The sequence below is a fragment of the Gymnogyps californianus genome, chromosome Z (genome assembly GCF_018139145.2).
Source record: "Gymnogyps californianus isolate 813 chromosome Z, ASM1813914v2, whole genome shotgun sequence".
Classification (NCBI taxonomy): Eukaryota; Metazoa; Chordata; class Aves; order Accipitriformes; family Cathartidae; genus Gymnogyps; species Gymnogyps californianus.
Window position 1 is genome coordinate 39,242,143 of NC_059500.1, and position 17,744 is coordinate 39,259,886.

General features: G+C 39.6%; 1 protein-coding gene across 5 annotated transcripts in view; it reads right to left on the bottom strand.

The window, feature by feature from the left end:
- The window catches only part of ERCC6L2 (ERCC excision repair 6 like 2), a 59,185-nt gene extending 42,209 nt beyond the window's left edge, over nucleotides 1-16,976 (bottom strand). For all 5 annotated transcript variants that reach the window (XR_007767795.1, XM_050912871.1, XM_050912870.1 and 2 more), the window contains exons 1-8: nucleotides 16,743-16,976; nucleotides 12,803-13,227; nucleotides 9,582-9,701; nucleotides 7,891-8,084; nucleotides 5,495-5,656; nucleotides 4,036-4,243; nucleotides 2,463-2,603; nucleotides 803-916 (exon numbers count right to left, since the gene is read on the bottom strand). Coding sequence is in view for 4 of the 5 variants with exons in the window: in XM_050912871.1 (XP_050768828.1) it covers nucleotides 803-916; nucleotides 2,463-2,603; nucleotides 4,036-4,243; nucleotides 5,495-5,656; nucleotides 7,891-8,084; nucleotides 9,582-9,701; nucleotides 12,803-13,227; nucleotides 16,743-16,761 (1,383 nt within the window). In the remaining variant the exon portion in view is untranslated. The remainder of the gene's footprint in view (nucleotides 1-802; nucleotides 917-2,462; nucleotides 2,604-4,035; nucleotides 4,244-5,494; nucleotides 5,657-7,890; nucleotides 8,085-9,581; nucleotides 9,702-12,802; nucleotides 13,228-16,742) is intronic.
- Between the last annotated feature and the right edge of the window lie 768 nt (nucleotides 16,977-17,744).

Sequence of the window (17,744 nt, forward strand, 5' to 3'; positions counted from 1 at the left end):
ACTCGTATATTGTTATTTCAGTGGCTATTTAAACTCTCAAATGTTATTACAACAAAAACCACACACACAAAAAACCCACTGAAAACATTTGGGTATACACTGCATATAAGGCCCTGGACACTTAACAGTAACATTTCCTAAAAAGCAAGACTGCTTTAATGGAACAAACGTGCCAAAATTAGCTAGGATTTTCTCATTTCCATTCCTTTGTGGCTTCTGAGAGGAAGTGGTAACATCCCTAAATCCCTTTGCTCATTCTTGGATCTTAGGGATCACATACAAGCATTTTTAAAAACTCTGCTGTTTGTGGGTCTTGGAGGTTACTTGCCACAGTAACAAGATAAACTGAAACTGTTCTCTCATTGAGCATTTTGTACTAAAACGTGTTTCTCATTATTTAAAGCAGCTCAGCTCTGAATAGAAAGTACTAGAAAAAAAACCCCCACATCCTAATTACCTATTATTTATTTGTTTGCACAGACATTCCTCTCACTAGCCACTTGTCATAAATGGAACAGAAATGGCATTATTAGAAATCACTAAAAATTGCTCTCCCCCCTAAAGCTCTCCACTGCTTCTGTAACCCTTATTTTCAGATACGCACCAGCTAAATGAACATACTGTTGTATAACATCTCTATCTACAAGGGCTGCATTCTGAATTATTGAATGGAAAAGGAATTTTGCAATATATCTTCATTTCAGTTAGTTAAGACTTAAAAAGGAGGCCAGCAGCAATTTTCATTCAAGAGTTTTCATCCCATTTTCCACAAGTCCATTTTTCAGATACTTCTGAAACTAACCTGCTGCTTGCTAGTGTTGTCCGTCTGCAGCAGCGCAGCATGATTTGCAACCTTCTGCAGGATTGTCAGGTAGCTGAAGCGCAGTGACTTAATTGTTTCACCATAAGCATTTACCTACAAAAAAAAAAGAAAGAATGTTTATGCAAACAAATACTCCTGAAAATAAGAAATAATCTAAAATAAATGCTATTCTTACAAGGTTTAATACATTGGCGATTTTAAATAGTACTACAATTGATGCCAAAGAGATGCATATTGTATTTCTGACAAAATGCAGCAAGTTTTTTTTCCCCTCAGCTTTGTGATCCTATTAATAGAAAACATCTTCTCAAAAAGAAAAGAACCTCACACCTATGTTCATAGTTTGCTAAGCATTTCAGATAGCGTGGTATCTACAGAAATTACTAAGATAACCAAGAATTCCTTGGTAGACAAAAAGACAGTAACTTTACAACTGATTTAAATGTAAATAAAACCAGAGTTGTTTGAATGACTTCTTACCCTACAACTGCTAACTTTACTTTTCTCTATAGCAAAAACGTATGAAGTTTTATAAACATGTAGAGTAACATAATTCAAACAACTTCACACATTCCACAATGCAGCAGCAGCAATAGCATCAGCTATTCTTCTGGTTATGGTTGGCCGATTCGACAAATATTCGTTTTCCTTTCCCTTATCAAGTTACTAAATTTCACGGTTAACTTTGGAATAAGACAGTCCATAAGAGCACTTAAGTATCTGCAGGCCTGCCTACTGCCCTTTGTGAATCAGGTTCAACAGCATTTTACTTTTTCTACAAAACACCACGAGAAACAGAAGCCTGCAAAGAACAAATACTAGTACCCATGGAATATTAAACAGGCTAATAGGGAGACTGTTTTTAAAGAAAGATGCAGAAGATTGAATAAGCTACATCATTTGGAAAAAAAACCAAAACACACTACACAAGAATCACAACAGGCTAGAAGGAAAATAGGGAGAAGCAAGTATGAGACATATGCTTCTAAATGTTTAAAAGACGTGCTTAATCTGAGCCTACTGAGTGATATGGGCAAAACAAATACAAAGCTAGACTAACTGAGTGTTAAAGAAGTCCAGAGAAGATAGAAGAAATCTGCAAAGCTGTTACTAGTGAACAAAGTTCTGCTTGTGCTTTATGGCTACTGTCACAGTTCTCTCTTCAATGAAGCAAAACAAAGCGCATGTTTAATGGCACAGAAAGACACAATCCAACTGCAGTTATAACACAAGCAAAGCCCAGACAACCTGCTGGGTCCAGGATGCCTCTGATTTGCAGCTTCTGCATGGACCGCCTAAGGCGCATGGGAGCAGCATGCCTGACACATACTGAACTTCCCAATGCAATATCCTTGCCGACATCAACTATATCACAGGTGCACTTATTAATACAACACATCCAGAATTTACTGCATAAATAACAACCACCTGCTCAGGGCATGCAAAGCAGCTTTGCTGTAATCCCACAGTGCCTAACTCCATCATGCTTCTGATGCAGCCACCCATGTTTCCAGTCAGGATTTCCCAAACAGATGGCCTATGACCATACAGCCATTTCAATCAGCTCTTCATTGGCAGACAGTCTCTTGGGAAAACCAGAAAGACTACGTTCTACAATCTAAACAGTGTAAGTTCTTACTTTGTAACAACAGTTCTTCCTTTTACGGCCGCTGTTGCAGCCACAGGGCTCTCCTGCTCGTAATACTAAGCTTACATCCTCTGTGTCTAGCACAGCCTGGTACACCGCTTTCTGGAATTCGGTCAGGGAACAGTACACCATCTGCCAAAGAGAGAACCCCAAAACCACAATTATGTGCGGCATACAATGAAAAGCAAAAGAGCACTGCATGAAAAAAACATAAAACACGGAATACTGAAAATAAAGTAGAAAACAAGAATATATCTGCTCAAATAGTTACAGGAAATTATTCTACTACCAAAGGAAAAAATGCGGATCTTGATACCACAATAGCATGAAATTGTAGCCAAAATGTACGTATACTTATTTTATACCCTCCCAAAATTCTGCAAAGAGTATCAATGTCAAGCTACAAGAACCTGCTGTTAGGTTTCTATAAACCTTTCAGTATGGCTTTTGTGGAGGCATAGGAGGAGGGGGGGGGAAGTGAGAGAAATAAACACATAATTGTAATTACGGATTCCCCTCTGCTTTGCCAGTTGCTTAATTTGCCCTTTCTTTCCTCTTTTCAGGCACTAGCTGTTGCAGGGCACTACCACGGGCAGGACAAACAGAATAAGCAATGAGAAGGCAAGGATCTACACAGTGCTATGGCCAAAACTCTTATCCCTCTTCTTAGAGACCATGGGTGGCATCTCCATGACATCTTTAGTCTTAAACAGCAGGAGACAGAAATCCCAAGATCCTTCCTCAACCTAGGCCACCCACACAGCAGCAGCACCATGCTGAGCTATAATAATACAACAGTAACTTGAACATATACTCACATTAACAAGAGAATGAAAAGAATAAAACCTGCTAGATTTAGAAAAGCCATTGACTGACGTTTGTGTTAATCTTTCCTTCAGAAGACAGTTTAGATGACATTATTATACACTAAGGATGAAGAATAAACATCAAATTTTGAAAACAAAAATAGCTGCAAACTAATGTGTTTGTCTACTTAGAAGGAAAGCACAAATATGTGTAATAAGAATTTACCAGAACTCTTAGCTATAGTCATAAAGTATTATCACTTCATATAACGTTTACAATAGCATTAGATGAACAGGATTACAGACCTATCAACAATCAGCTTTAGCTTTGGGGGTTTTCTTTTTATTTAGTGATTGAAAACGAGGGAGTTAAAAATCAAAAGCATACTGTTCCATGCACAAAGTGTCAAGCTGCAAATTCAGAATTCCTACATAGAATTCAAGAGATTTACATACATTGCATTGGGTTTGCACAGGTAAGTACAAAAGTGCACATAAAATAGATGTGTAAATCACTAGTCAGAAGTCTAGCTGAGCATTTTCATGCTTGATTAACTCCATTTCAACACGCAATCGTAGTAATTATGTGAACAAAGCACTCTACTGCATGTGCATTTTTTCTAAGGCTCTGGATTCTTCTTAAGTCCAAAAGAAAATCATAAACTACTACAGGCATAATGAAAGAGAGAAAACACAACAAAAACAAAAAATAAGAGATATATTCATTAGCATTGTATCTGAAATGTGCAGGCACTTACTCTGTCTTCCTTTTTTGGCAATTGATCGCTGATAAGTGCTTTGGTACGTCTCAGAAACCAGCCAGACATTTTTCTTGCTAGCTTCACCATGGCCTTACGACCTGTTGCTAGCTCTCTTTTAGTTGCAGTGTGCCTCTGGCCATGCTCCACTGGATCAGAAAATTTCTTCTTGAAATGTACTCTGCTACCCAGAAGTCCTGGTACAGCCCTGTTAAAAAACAAAGGGGGGTGAGGGGTGTGTGAAGGAATAACAGCATTTTCTTTACTCCAAGGCAGTCTATGCTTTTCCATTGATTAAAAGCGTACCATAAATTGTTTCTGGCTAACAGCAAGAGATCTTAAATTAACAATCACTAGAGAAATGAATAAAAATTTTGTATATAAATAGAAACATATACTACCTCCAGACACACCATTTTTTCATTTACTTTCTGTGACCCTCAGATATTAAGAGATTACCCTCATGACAAGGGTTGCCATCTGCAGAAAAACAAAAGCTCAGTAGACCAACAGAAGTCACAAGTATATAGACCCTCTAAACTACAAGGCTGCTGCTGTTCAAGAGCCTCAATTGGAAGCTAAGCAGTCATGTTTTCAATTTTTACTGTTTTTATTAAAGTCAGGTTATGCAGATATTACAGTTTACTAAATAAAATCTTAAGAAACCCAATAGCAAAAAGAATTTAGTAATCATTGGCAGCACTACATATTGGAACAATCTATTAACAATATCAGTATAGTTTTAGTGGACTGGATGCAACACTAAGCTTACTGTTGAAGTATTTCTTTCCTGATATTTCAATTCAGTCTGTATATCCTTATATTTAAGGTATGTTTGCTTGGTTCCTCCTCCGTAAAGCATCCCCAGTAAGTCTTCTATGCTTAGATTTATAAGTAGGGTTAGTTCCACCTCTCCCTCTCAATTAAAAGTTTTCCTGGACAAGACTGTTGCTTTGCAAATATGTGCACTTGTACATTTTGAAAAACAGCAAGATATTATTACTTTCATCTTACAAGTACGTCAGAATGACCTGCACATAGTGGACAGAGCAAAGGCACAACGTTGTTCAAAGTTGTGTAATGATTCTCTATCTACTATGCGGAGGACAGAAGCAAAAGAACAAAAAAAGAGTGTCCTTAGAAAAGAAAGGTAAACATAGAGGGGGAAAAAAGAAAATAATTTTAACTGCTTCCCAAATTCCCCACAGAAGCCAGACAGAAGGCGACCCAAATGTATTAAATAGCTGCAAAATTCACACCAGGAGCTTACCTCCATAGAGGTATTGGAAAAACATACTTACATTCTCACAAAACACTGCGTTTTTTTAGGGGGAGGGTTGTGGTTTGTTGTTGTTGTTTTTTGGACACAGATAGGTCTGTATCATCCAGCTCTATCCCAGTCCCACTGCATGGTTAACAGATAGAGGTGTTTAACCATAAAAAAAGATATTTTATTTACCAGTCCATAACACACCAAAGTTCCTTCATATTGTTTTGAAGAATGGTTCCAGTAAGACCTATGCGAACACTGCATTTTAATGACTTCATGGTTTGAGTTATCTGAGCCTTTGGGTTCTTGATTCTGTGTGCTTCATCCACTATCACAGCAGACCATTCTACACTGCAAATCAACAAGAAATATTGTATTAACTGAAACCACTTATCCAGTCATCCCACATACACATAAAAAGTGAAGTCAGTCACACAAATAGCTATGATTATTGTAAGACACTATTACTTTTTGATTTTCCTGTTCTACATTGTATTATACTACTCAGTTTCTTTATATTCTGTTTGTTTAGTAAATTCAATTGCCATAGTTGAATATAATGGCTAAACTACATAGCCAAATAAATGAACTACTGTTAACTGTATCAAATGCTTCCTGTGAAGAAAGCAGCTTTCAATCTCTGGAGCAAGCAATCCAGCACATCTCACCAGCACTAATTCCACGCATAAGTAAGATTTAGAAAAATTAAATAAATCTCTGAAGGTAAACTATTGAAACATGCTTAACACAGGTATGCTTTATTTTCCCAACAAAACCTATCCAATGTAGCTAGAAGTAGACTGAAAGCATTTTCAATCTGTGTGGTTTCCTACATGAAAGCATCACTCAACTTCTTTAATATCTATATGATACCAATATGGCAGAGGAGTTTTAATATTTTGTGATTTTGTGGCTAGGAGGAACATACCTAGAAGCAGTGACCGAAAGATATTTTGCAGCCAGTTCAAGCACAAAACTTGGAGGTAGAATGACCTGTATACTGTGATACTAATTTAAGTCATCAAGTCCCTAGGAAGAGATTTATTAAATTTATGAGATCTCTTTATATATATGAGTGAATATTTCAGAACAAAATCATATCTACTTTGATGATACTTCAAGCAGCAAAAAGCTGAAACAGACATGTTTAGAAGGAATCCTCTCTCCTGAGCAGGCTGCATTTAGTTCACTAATCTGAAGGCTGATCGTATGGCATTTTTGATGCCTGCTAAGTACACTCATTCATATCTGAGTTCCTTACATTCCTAAAATCTGCTAAAAATTGGAGTTTCTGAAGGAGCCTAACAGATGAGCATGTGCTAGCTCCTTCAACTTCATCTCTCATTATGCTGATTTACATGCATAACTGAGCCTATGTATTCTTATTAGTGCTAATTAATTATTTAAGACCAGTTTTTGAGGCCAATCCATCATTCTAGCTAAGCAAGACACATAGCCTCCTCCAGTGTCAAGATCACAGACCCATCCAGTCACATGCTCTGCAGAAAGAGTTTGGTAAATCTGTATGCTGAAGCAATGTATTGGCAAGCAGTCAGTCACATATCAGATCTGCTCTGCACATGCACCTGTTTCCTGACCACTGTCTATTCAATGACCAAGCCTGACGAGTTTCTCAGAAAGACAACAGCAAAAATTAGGGTACTGCTAACACAACCCCTTTCGTCTTCTCCTATCTGCACTTCTTTTTCAGACCTGAGCACAGAGAGAGATGGAGATCTGACTGTTTTGGTGACTGCTGTCCAGACCACTAGGACACTCTATGGGGCTTGGACCTTTCCCAACACCTAGAATGACAAGATCTGCAGATCCACTGACAACACCAGCTGCTAAGGGCAGGCTACTACTACTAGCTATTCACACAACTTGTACCCTACTGTCCTGGTTTCGGCTGGGACAGAGTTTTCCAAGATGACATAAGGAAAGAGGACCACTAGGATCAGATGAGAGGTTAAGTACTCCTGAACATAGCCAAAGGAAAGGCAAAACTCCTAGTTTGAAAATGCTGACGGCTATGGAGCAAGTGAAGTAGGATTTCTAATACAATCTGCTGTCAGAAAGACGTTGATTCTGCTAAGTCCATCAGGTAATTAAAACTATACACACACATATATCTCAAAGTTTTTAGGAATCAAGAATTTTTTCAAGCTGGTGAAAAGTGCAAATAACAAGGAAAATACCTTTTGAACATTTTCTAAAAATTCCAGATTTTTTCCTCCTTACACTGTACTGAAAGATAGAAATATCTTCTGTGTATCTTTTAGCTACTACCGCTTTTCAGGCATGCAATTCCTGCATCTTTTAGAGAATACTTCATGAATGGGTTAACAGCAAAGACTAGCTTTATGAAAACTATTCAAACACTTACTTCTCCCAAGCATCCCACTACAACAATAATATAGGGTACACTCCCCAAAGATAATTAAACGGGATCTTCCTCCTCAGCACAGTGAGTCATTGGATTTAAGAGCAAATACATTACACAGAAAGAATAAGTACTTGCAAAGAACAATGTAAAATTAGACAGTTAAAATTCTGTGTGTAGAAAAATACATTAAAATCATTACCTGTTAAATTCATCCAAATATAGGCGAAGTATCTCATATGTCGTAAGGGCAACTTCGCATTTCCCTTGCTTGATGCGACTCAAGTCATCATCTTTTTTACCGCCATGTAAAACAGAGACCTTAAAGTACCCCCATGTGTCTAACTCGTCCTTCCAGTTGTACAGCACTGAAAGAGGGGCCACTATGAGGAAAGTCTGAAAACAAATAGATGTTATAGTATTACTGGAAAAACTAAAACATAGCAATTTCTCAATAAGGAAAGTCAAAACCTTGAGATTTATTTTACTGCTTTGAACAGTTTGAACTGTTTAATTCTGTCACTTCAAAGCATAGTATAGAGAATATCTGAAGAGTCAATATAAATTCAGAAGTAATCAGTTTACTCAGAGTATGTAAATAGTACAGAAGAAAAATACTGTAATAGTAAAAAAAATACCATAGTAGTGCTCCTTACTTAAATTATACTCTAACAACTGCAATAAGACATGAGATACTATCACTTTGCTTTGTTATAAAATCTGTATCTATATACCATAAAATGTTTTACAGCTGGAGAAAACAAAAGGATGAAGAGGGTAAGCAGCTTCCTCCAATCCACAAGTCTAGTCATCATATGACTTCAAAACAGAGAGACCTGAAAAGGGTGTAAAAATTTAAGACAGCTAATACAACGCATTTAATGTCATAGAATAATAAAATCAGTGAGGTGGGAAGGGGCCTCAGGAAGTTTCTAGTCCAACTTTCTGGTCAAAGCAGGGGCAACACTGAATTCAGACCAGGTCATTTAGGGCTTTCCCAACTCAGGTCTTCAAAACCCCCCCAAGGATGGAGGTAGTCCACAACCTCTCTCTGTGACCTGTTCCAATACTTGATTGTCTTCAAAGTGAAATTCTTCTTCTCTTATTCCCAGTCAGAAGCATTCCTTGTTTTTTTTCACATGAAGTGCTATCCCTTCACCTGTTGCCCTCTGCCTGTATTTCCTGAGGAACCTGTATCTGTTACTCACAGACCTATAGTCCTATGAACCATTCTACCAGTCATATATTCCAATTATTCCAATAAAATAAAAATAGTAATGGAAAACAGAAATTGCATGGGTCCTGTGGTGGGTAAAATTAAAATGATCTTCAGATTTCTCTCATTCACACAGAACTTTTACACACATCTTTATTTGCTGTAACTGTATTTGATTACCTAGATTATCAATCAGACTTACTTCTGACATTATAACAGTCATTCAAGAAAATATGAGAGGTCACAAGAATATTAGCAATAAATTTTCCAAATATATGCATTTGCCTTAATTATTTAAATAGCCTGTTAATACAGACACACATGCTTTTTGTACTTTAGAAACACAATCACACAAAACTATCATTTTCTACTCACTGACACGGGCTTTTCAAAGTACTCTAACCACAAATCTCTTCCAGATATTTCCAAATGTTTTGTGTTAGTGCAGATCAACAGTATTAACAGATTAGACAATAACAGCTAGATAACGCACTGTGACAGTCTGGAAAACTGAAGGCTTCCCTAACACTATTAGAAGGCCATGAACCCCTGATCTCCCTAAGTAGCTGAATTTTAAAAATCAATATACATGAACTCCTAACGCAAACAAACAAACAAAAAAATCCAAGTATTGCCTTTTACTAAAATCCTTAAGCTTGTATCACTAAAAGCTGTACCTTCTTGGGGTTACACTTTGATTCTTTTTTCATTGTCCTCAGTAAAAATTCTGGCATATTATTTTCAATATCTTCACGTGTTCCCTTTTTGTGCAACACTGCAGCCAAAAACGAAATGACCTTGAGAAAGAAAACAATTCTCAGTGATTATGTACAAAAATACAAACAGAAATTGAGTGAGTTCCACTGAAAATAAACATTCAGGACAAAATCTTGGATGGGATTTAGTAAGGTGGTTTTGGTGGGGACTAGGTTTTTTGTTTGGGGTTTTTGCTGGTTTGTTTTAAATCAATCTCAGTTTTTAAAATGGGAACCCCTTCCCTTGGAGAATCCTGAATTCATAAGAGCAATTAATTGCTCTATTTTACTCTTTCACCTTCTAAGTGGAAAAGTTCCAAAAATACAGAAGAGACTATGAATGAGCCAGGAAAAACTAGAGACAAGGCATGCCTTGCATTTCTCCTCCATTTTCAGGAGGACACTTGAACCTTAGATGAGAAAACTGAAGGAAGAGATACTTGCTAACTATACTCCCAATGCTACTTCTGCAAAAGGAAGAAGAGGTTTAACAGGAGGTTAGATTTTTACTAATATGTTGATTTTGGTATGTTCCATTCCTTCCAATTCCTGTTGTTAGCTTCAAAACCAGCTCTTTCTGCTGTGTTTGGGCTATATTCTCTCATCTGCCTCAAACCAGTCAAGGTGATTTCCCTTTGATTATGAGAAGACAATTATAATACACCACAGCAAGGACAAACATCCCAGCATAGGCTATTCCAAGCTGCTCCCATGTTAATCCAAAACAGGAAGAAGGCACAGAGATATCTGGCCAGAACATGCCAATCGTAAAATCCACTTGGGATAAATAGTATCCATGGGGCTAAGCAGCAGCAAGGACCAGATGCGTCATCAGAGAGGTGCCCTTCTTTTGAAAACTCAACAGGACCCGTTTACTCAGAGCAGCGAGCTCCAGTTGCTTCCTTTTGCAGCTGCTACACAGCTGTTCATAGCAGGGCAGAGGTAAAGCTGTCAGCTGTTGATTTCCGAAAAAGAGGAAATTTCCAGAGCTTTCTCCCTCTAACTTTGGGGGGAAAAGAGCCAGTCAGCAGCACAGAAGTGCAGGAAAAATAGCCGAGAAGAGTAAAGGTAGATAAGCAGAAGAGACAGGAAACCCATCACATATGGGGCTGCAGGGTGGGAAATAGATACGTAGAAGAAAAGAAAACCAAAAATTTTTATACATAATATTTCATATAAACTGAGGCTAAAAGGACCTGCAAGTTTGCACATGTTGTTTGACTTTAAGCCTTTTGAGAATAAAATTCAACTGAACATAAAATCTCCATGTGTCTTCCAGATCCTCCATTTTTGGAAGAATTATGCATCACAAATTTGTAACAATAGCAAAGGCTGTAAAAGGGCAACTCTGCTGAGAAACCTTTGGCTCTTCCAGATCAAGCAGGAAGCAACCTAAAAGCCTTGCTAGGAAACTAACTTACTGCAATCACATTAAGAAACAACATTATTCTTCCTGCCTCCACTGCAACTTGAGCTTGAAATGGAAGAGCCATACAGTCAGGCCAATTTAAGCAAAAATCAGTTCATAACTACAAAGAACATTAAAATGCAAAAGTTTTCTAGAAAAGTCTGTATCTCATAAATCATTCTATAATTCAGAAACAATTAGGTTCAGCCAATTGACAAGCATAAGACAAGTTTCTGTAACACTGAATCAGTTACTTGATGAAGTTTAACTAGTATTTGTTCTTTCATACATACTAATCTTTTCTAAATAAGTGAAATTCTCTTTCACTTCATATCCCCTGAACTGCCTTTCCCACACTGAACCTGAAGAACATAAATACTGTGCTTTATAAAAAATACACAAGATATTCTTCAAAACCTCTACCTTTCTTCTGCAAACTTGATGCTGTGACTAAAAGAAATAACCATCAGATGTGAATTCCACACAGGAACACACTGTCACTGTGTGATAAACGTGACCAGGTCACTACAGAATCAGCTCTGACATTCAAAAAATACAAGAGATGCAAGAAAGACAACTCAATTCCCCCCCCCCCCCAGTTTAATACTGTCTTATATAGATGCTTCTTATTATATGAAATCAGATTATTTGCAGTTCTGAGTAGAAACAAACTTCCATAACTACCGAGTTCTTAAACTGCCATGGACAAGAAACATGGCCAAGCTTACGTAAAACAGAATGTAAATGGATGCAGTCTAATTTTAATAAACATCTGTTAACAGATCAGCAGCAGCTACACAAATCCATGATGCACCTCTAAATGTTCTCTCTGTCCAGAGAAGTTTTGCCAGTTTAGTTTACTCACTCCTCTTGTCAAGTTCCCTACAGAACAATACTTCTTTGCACTGAAGGGTGTCTGTCGACATTCTCCTAAATGGAAGGGCAACAGATGCTACAGCCAGTATTTGTCAGTGAAGGAATAAGCTTGCATTTGACACATGGAGGGAGAAAAGAGAGGGGACAAAGACTAGCCACCATAGGATTCAAGCTGTTAACTTAAAACCAGACAGAATAAAGAGAATTTTCAAACATAAAAACACCCTAATTTTAGTAGCATAAATAAATCATTTGGGCCACACTGATTTAAAGCATAATGGAAAAATCCAGCTATACTTTGTCCTTTCATCTACCCAAGTCGTATTTCCAAAAGAGTGATAAAAATAACATGGAACATCTAAGCACTTTTTCCAGAGATGGGAGCAAACGTGTCTGCTCCTTCTCGTTCCCAGTACAATTAAACTATTTGTTTTCAGGAAAAATGGAAAAAGATATTTAAAGAGCTACAGTCAGAGAAAGGCTGTAAGTACTTCTAGCATACTCCAGTGCAAATTACTTTCATGATGCACAGGTAGCAATCCTCAAAGTAAATTCAACATAAAATGAATACTAACATTTTAACTACTGTAATTACTCATGCTTACACTAAAAGGGGCCACATCCCAGTTTTGTGGCCTGTCAGGAGTGAATCTTAAATCAGCAATGGCTCCTGGCTCTAAGTGCTGTCCTGGACGGTCGTGTCCTGCCTCCTCCAACTCCACAATAGCAAAGGGAGGTTAAGCTCCACTAGGGTGTCTTTTCTTAAATATGTTATTTTTTAAAAAGATTTACAACTCACAGAAAACACACTGCCAAAAAAAATTATCTATTTTCTCACTGTAACAATCAAAAAGAATACCTGTATTGTCTTTCCAAGGCCCATATCATCTCCAAGAATACACCCCCTTTTATTAGCATAGTGTCCGTACAAAAATTGGGCTCCTTCCCTTTGATAATCACGCAGGTATCTGTTAATTGTATACGGGATAAAATCGCCATTGTCAGACAATTTAAAAGCCACTGCAGGAGAGGGAAGATTTCGGTCAGGAAAATAAGGCTTTTCCAGATCACCATCATCAAATATTAAACTCTTCCAGGGTCCTCTACTGGCTTTGACTCTACAAAGTTTAGTTATTAGTATTTTCCTTTCTTCAGACTCCAAGAATGATACAACAGCAAATAATTTTCCATCCTTGTCCTTTTCAATAGAGGATATTGTTCCTTCATGAAGTTTCCCATTTTCAAGACAAGGGGCAAGGCATTTCTCCCCAACATGCCAATTATCTATAAAAAAACCAAACACACATAGTGATAAACTGGCCAGATGTACAAAGTATTTCATTTTGTCACGCTAATAAAACACTGGATATAAATTCATTTGACAAAATGCATACAACTTAAGATAAAAGATTTTATCAAAGGTAGCATTAGAATCAGGATACCGATTACTTTTTAGAACCAAATCCTGAGCTAGACATAAAATTTTAGTTTGCTGAAACACTGCTATTTTATAAATATCTCAAAGCCTATGTGAAAAAATCTGATGTGAAAACCAAATTCTGATACATTAAGTGGTTACACAGGCAAACACTGATGTGCTGATGCCTGCAGGTTTAGTGTCCAATTAACAGACCACGTGACCCGGTCAAAAAGGCCTTCTGTATTAAGACACACTTCTGATCTAGCTCAATCTACTACTGCAATGTTAGAAAAATGTTTTATAATTATAATCACATAGGAAAACACGATCTTTCTCCTAACAAAGTCTGGAACAGGTAAAAAAAAAAAAAAACTTATGTTCAGAAACAACAGAAGTGTACTTTAAGAACATATAGTAGCGTTTCATTTGCCTCTATTGTTCATCAAAGTAGCTAATTACTCAGTAAACTGCTTACATAGCTGTCAAGTCTGGAACTGTTAAATTCTGTTCCTCTATGTGGTCCCACTACAGCCTTAATACAGCATATCAACTATTAACACAGATGACTGAACTGCTTCATCTTCAGCTATCTCATTCTCACATTTCATGCACAAAGATGATTTTTAAATGGTATGTACACTGCTAACAGGGAAAGAGGAAGAACAGCAGTGTATCAGAGTCCAAAGAACCTACATTGTACTGACAACGAAAAACTCAACAAAATATCTCTATCAGAAAAAACAGGGCCTTCACTCTTCATAGTAAAAAGAGAAAGACCTCATAAATAACCGCTGCACACACAGTTTTCCAAATCTGAACTGAGGAAGCGTTGTGCTTTTGAGTTTGTGGAAACAATTTCCAACCTTCCCCTGCTCAGCCATCCCAAAACAGATAAAGGGACACACGATTAATTTCAGAACTTCTACTGTTTTGTATCTATTTGTTGGAGTAAGTTCTGCTACTTCTGAGAAAGTCATTACCAGTAGCAGTGAGAAGCACCTAAGGTTTTTACGGGAAGGAGCAAGTCAGAGAGATTCTTGCATCAGAGTAAGTATTCGTACTTCATACCTATGATCAGTGGTAGTACACCTTTTTGGGTGCATCAACCCAGTTACTTTTCAAAGGTAAGGAAAAGAAAAGAGGAAGTCCTGAAGGCGAGAAACTCCACCTTCCCCCATTTTTATGTCTCAGTGCAAAAAACTCATGAAGAAGACAGGTTCTTCTCACTAGTTCCTGAGCTCCTGGAATTGTACGCTCACAGGATTATTCTCCACAATGTACTAGTTAGATCAGCAATGACTACACTTCATTTTAAAAAATTAATTAAATTATATACACTAAAAGAAAACAAAAACATCCATGTAGCCCACTCTTCTGTAACAAGCAGTGGCCAGAAGTTGACATCCAGGTAACAATAAAAATAGCACAAACATATGGAATATCTCTCTTCTAAAATTCTTTGGCGTTAAAGTATTCTTTTAGCTACAGAGATTTCCAGGGCTAGGTGTGGTTTGCCTGTTTAGCAAACTCCAGTGGACCGCTCTCTTTTGAGTAGCTCCATTCCCCCTTCAACACATGCAGATTTCTTGCATCTGGTGTCTTCTGACTACAAATTTCGCAGGTCTGCTCTCTAATACCTCTCAAGCTTTTGCCTGCTATGAACTTGGATCCCGCAATCCAAACTGATTGCCCATTAGTTCTTATACTAACAGGATCATAAACCACGATCTCTCTGTTAGACTCATCATTTTGCAGATCTCTTTCATAATGCCCCCCATCAACCTTACTTGAGAAGTTCAGCCCCACAACCTGTGACCCGTATGTAAGCTGGTCCATACCTTCAGCCATTCCCACTGATCTTCTCAGAGACTTGAAGCTCAAACGTATCTTTTTGAGGCAAAGGGTGAAGTACAGACAGTATATTCAACAAATCATATGTAACTAATCTCTTAAACTTTAAGGCATTTGTACTGTCTCTCACACATGCTCAAATCGATGCAAAAAAATGTGCACATCAACTTCTCCCAGTAGCATCTAAGTCTTTGAGCAATTTCTCAAGAACAAGAAGCAAGACTGAAAAAATGAAACCAGCTATATACAGCACACTGTTAAATATGCAAAACAAAGCTTAAAATAAGAGAGCATTTCCATAATTACTTTCTTTTACAGTAATATCTGAAGTGACATGTGACATTAGTTTAAAGACCCTTAAGTTGAAACTATGATTTAAGATGACAGTCCCTTTGTTTTTAACTAAGCATTTACTTGAGTTTAATGAGTTGCATATGACTTGTCAGAATTAGGGTTCCAGGTGCAAAGTGGAATAAATTGCATGGAGCAATAGTTTCAGTATTACCAAACTCCAAATCTAGTGAGAAACAAGAAACAGAATGAGAAAAAGGGAAAGAAAAGCAATGGTATTAAGGACACCATTGCGACAAAACCCCAGAAAATAATGCTGTACAAAGCAAGAATTGCAACTGCAACTAGCCTGATTCACTAACTTCTTGGGTTTTGAACCAGAACTATAATTTATGTAGGGTACTATCTTTAAAAATGTAGAAAATTATCCTTCCTAGCATGGGTACAGTACACTTGCCATCAATGAAGAAAGCTGATATTTAAGATGCCTGCCTGTATTTACCCTTTTAATACAGTTGAAAAAAATGTGCTGTTATACATATTAACTGTACTAAATCATGCTGGTAATGGCCTACTGTCACACACTAGCTCCTTTTAACAACTACTCCTCTACAAAAAAAAAAGAGCAAAACTCATGAATGCTTTCTAACTATTGAGGTTTGACCACTTAATGTGGAGTGCAAAGGGGTTTTTTACACTCCAATAAAAGGCTGTAAAGGCAAAATTCAAGGATACTATAAAGTAAAAGCATTGCCCTTCTTAAATTGCAAAGCTTAAGTACAAAGCTGGTAAACAAAAGGAGCTAAAAAACCCCAAAATGTTCTCTTCCAGAAGATGTCAGAGCAGGATGTTTCGAGTTCACTTAACCACACGTTTCTACTTGTTGCAAGAAACAATCTCAAAATGTACACTGACAAACAACCGATTTAAAAAGTTTTCTCACTGACTATTTGTAAAACAAATACACCACCATTCTTGTCACAAACGCCTCAGCTTTGCTGTCAGGCAAGGCCTCACAGCACTGCGGCACAGAGATGTGCGCACAAGGCACTGCCAGCAAGCTCCCACGGGCCAGCCGCTCCACGGGCGCGCTCTTCCCCACAGCGAACGTGCGGGTGCACCCACCGTGGGTTACCAAGCTCCCTGTAACTTCCACATCTGCTCTCCTTTTCCGCCTGCGCAAATGTGAATTAAGCGTCTGACCATCGCTCTGGAAAGATACACGGAAGATGCTTACCTGGGACATCATCACTCATTTTAACTTTGGGCCGTGCAAAGCCCAGCAGAGCCCGTGGGCGGAGGCACCCGGCGGCAGGTGGGGACCAGAAGCCAGCCGGGACGCCGCTCGGGGGGGGCCTACCACCACAGGAAGGGGGGCACGGGCCGGTCTAGCGCCCACACCCCTTCTCTGGACGCCGCACGCTCCCCCGGCCAAGTCACAGGAGGGCAGGGGCTGAGGAAACCCGGGGGGCGCCGAGCAGTCACCCGGCGGGCACCTCACAGCGTGTCAGGGAAGGAAACCGCCCCGCTCCCCGCACCACCGCCGGCCCCGATAACGGCCGGGCAGCCTCACCGCCCGCCTCCGCCATGAGCGGCGCCCCCCTCCCGTTCCCTCCCCCCGACCCCGGCGGGGTGCAGGCAGAAACCGTGCCCGGGGACGGGGGCGAGCAGCTCCTTCGCCCTCGCGTTTATCGCCCCGCCCCGCCCCGCCGCACCGGGCGCGGTAGACTCGGCCACCGCCGGACTACGGGGGCGGACGGGGGGAGAGGGGGGCGGGTATCGCGAGAAGAGCGGCGCGGCGGGACTTCGTTCTTAAAGGAGCCAGCGGTAAAGTGGGAAGAGCGGGAAGCGTCGCGAGGTTTGCTGGCGGCGTCGCGAGAGGCGGGCGGGGAAGGGTCCGGGTGTGGGGACGCGGGGCCGGGGAGTGCCGTGTGCAGCGCCTGAAGGCCGCGGTCTTCCTCGTCTGGCACCCCGGCTGTCGCGGAGCTTTCTCAGGCAGCCGGTGGCTGTGCTGCTGTGGCTCGGAGGGCGCTTGGTCTGAGGGCGGCCGTGGGTGCTGGTGAGGCGAGTCCCCGGGAGAACCCAGCGCAGGGCTGGGAGTAAGTCGAGTCTGTGCTGCGGGGCCGTGTTCCGCACGCCGAATTGAGTGCGCTTTCGCACAGAAGCGCGCCGAGGTGGAGTGTGGTACGTGTGGCGGTGTTGTACAGGCCTGTGACTGGTGAAAAATGCGGCGTTGCCC